Source organism: Odontomachus brunneus, unplaced genomic scaffold (assembly GCF_010583005.1).
Source record: "Odontomachus brunneus isolate Ranch 3 - 2012 unplaced genomic scaffold, Obru_v1 Obru_scaffold_347, whole genome shotgun sequence".
NCBI classification, from domain to species: Eukaryota; Metazoa; Arthropoda; class Insecta; order Hymenoptera; family Formicidae; genus Odontomachus; species Odontomachus brunneus.
The window spans coordinates 136,877-138,274 of NW_022639797.1; the positions used below are offsets into that span (position 1 = coordinate 136,877).

At 58.7% G+C, this 1,398-nt stretch overlaps 1 protein-coding gene across 1 annotated transcript in view; it reads right to left on the bottom strand.

The window, feature by feature from the left end:
- Nucleotides 1–304: 304 nt before the first annotated feature.
- Nucleotides 305–1,398, bottom strand: part of LOC116853527 — a 2,903-nt gene continuing 1,809 nt past the window's right edge. Inside the window, exon 2 of the mRNA XM_032834655.1 lies at nucleotides 305–322. Coding sequence (XP_032690546.1) covers nucleotides 305–322 — 18 coding nt within the window. The remainder of the gene's footprint in view (nucleotides 323–1,398) is intronic.

Below are 1,398 nucleotides of genomic sequence, written 5' to 3' on the forward strand. Positions count from 1 at the left end.
CCTCTTTCTACTTCAGATCCCTTTGCTCCAAATGAATCCTCTAACGAATCTCTATTTTCTTACCAAACCGCACCCAGTAAATTACACTGTAGCGACACTCGCGATAGCTCGCGCATTCCAACACAACTCTCACAATATCAACCCCCAATTGCAAGCTTGGATGACAATGCTTTATCCTCACCCCCCGCGGAAGCGGAGCAAACATTCACATTCCCTCCTACAAACATTCAAAGTTCCCCAAATATTAATGATGAAGAACCAGCCGTAGAAATCGAGATACATTACAATAATATTAGTAACGAAATCAGTAATGAGGTTCAACCTGAAATAAGAAACATAAGATGGGATAACATATTTTCGACCTCAGCTGAGGAACATTCAGATCTAGAATTTATAGATGAAACTGAGAGCAGCGAAGACGAAGAAATGTTCGAGTCAAATTCAGTACCAATAAACTTACCGCGACCCCAACCACTAGTAAAAATTAACGAAACTCGTGAAGCACTTTTATCGCGGAATGATAACCAAGTAATATTTATAACTTTAGACGGAACCCCATTTTTTTTTTTTTTTTTGAGCCAGGGGAAATGCGTTACGCATACCCACGATCTCCGGGGGGAGACCGCGGGTTATGTGGGGCTCCTCCCCCCCGAGGATGCTCGGGGGGGGCCCTACCCACTAAAACCCCTGGCGGGTCCGTCCTCAGCGGTCATCAGGGGGCCCGCGGGAACCACTTGCGTATAACATCCGCGAACCCCCCTCCGCGGTCCTGAGGACGCCACCCGGACCGGGGGTAATAAATCACCCCCGGTCGCGCTCCTCCTGAGCAGCGGCGCGGTGCGACCCAACACCGCGCCGCCTCCCTCCCGGGCCGCTTTGATTGGAGGGTGCGCCCCCGCACACCCCCCAAGCGACCCGTAGGGGAGAGGGGGGGGACCGGTGGAGGCGGAGGTTCCGCCCGGCACCGACCCCCCTCGACGCCGGCCTGATGTTCGGCCGGCGCCGTGGCCCCGGTCTAGATGGTCAGACCGGGGCCCTCTCCGCCGGCCGGATCCCGGGGCAATTCCCCGGGGTCCGCCGGCACGCCTCCCGTAGGGGGGCAACCTGAGCCGCCCGCGTTCGGCGGCCGACCCCTGCGATGCCCCGGCGGTCTTCCGCCCGCCGGAGCACCACCCCCCATTGGGCACTCGGGACCACCCACCCAGTGGCCCGAGGCCCTTCCATCCTCCGAGCACACCGCGCAGGCCGCGCTCCCTGCGCAGTCCCGCGCGATGTGCCCCGCCCGGCCACACCGGTAACAAAGCCCACTCCGGTCAATTGACGCGGAGCAGGCCGCCCGGATGTGGCCGAGCCTCCAACACTTGTGGCACTGGAGCGGGCGAGCTGCGAGCATTTCCA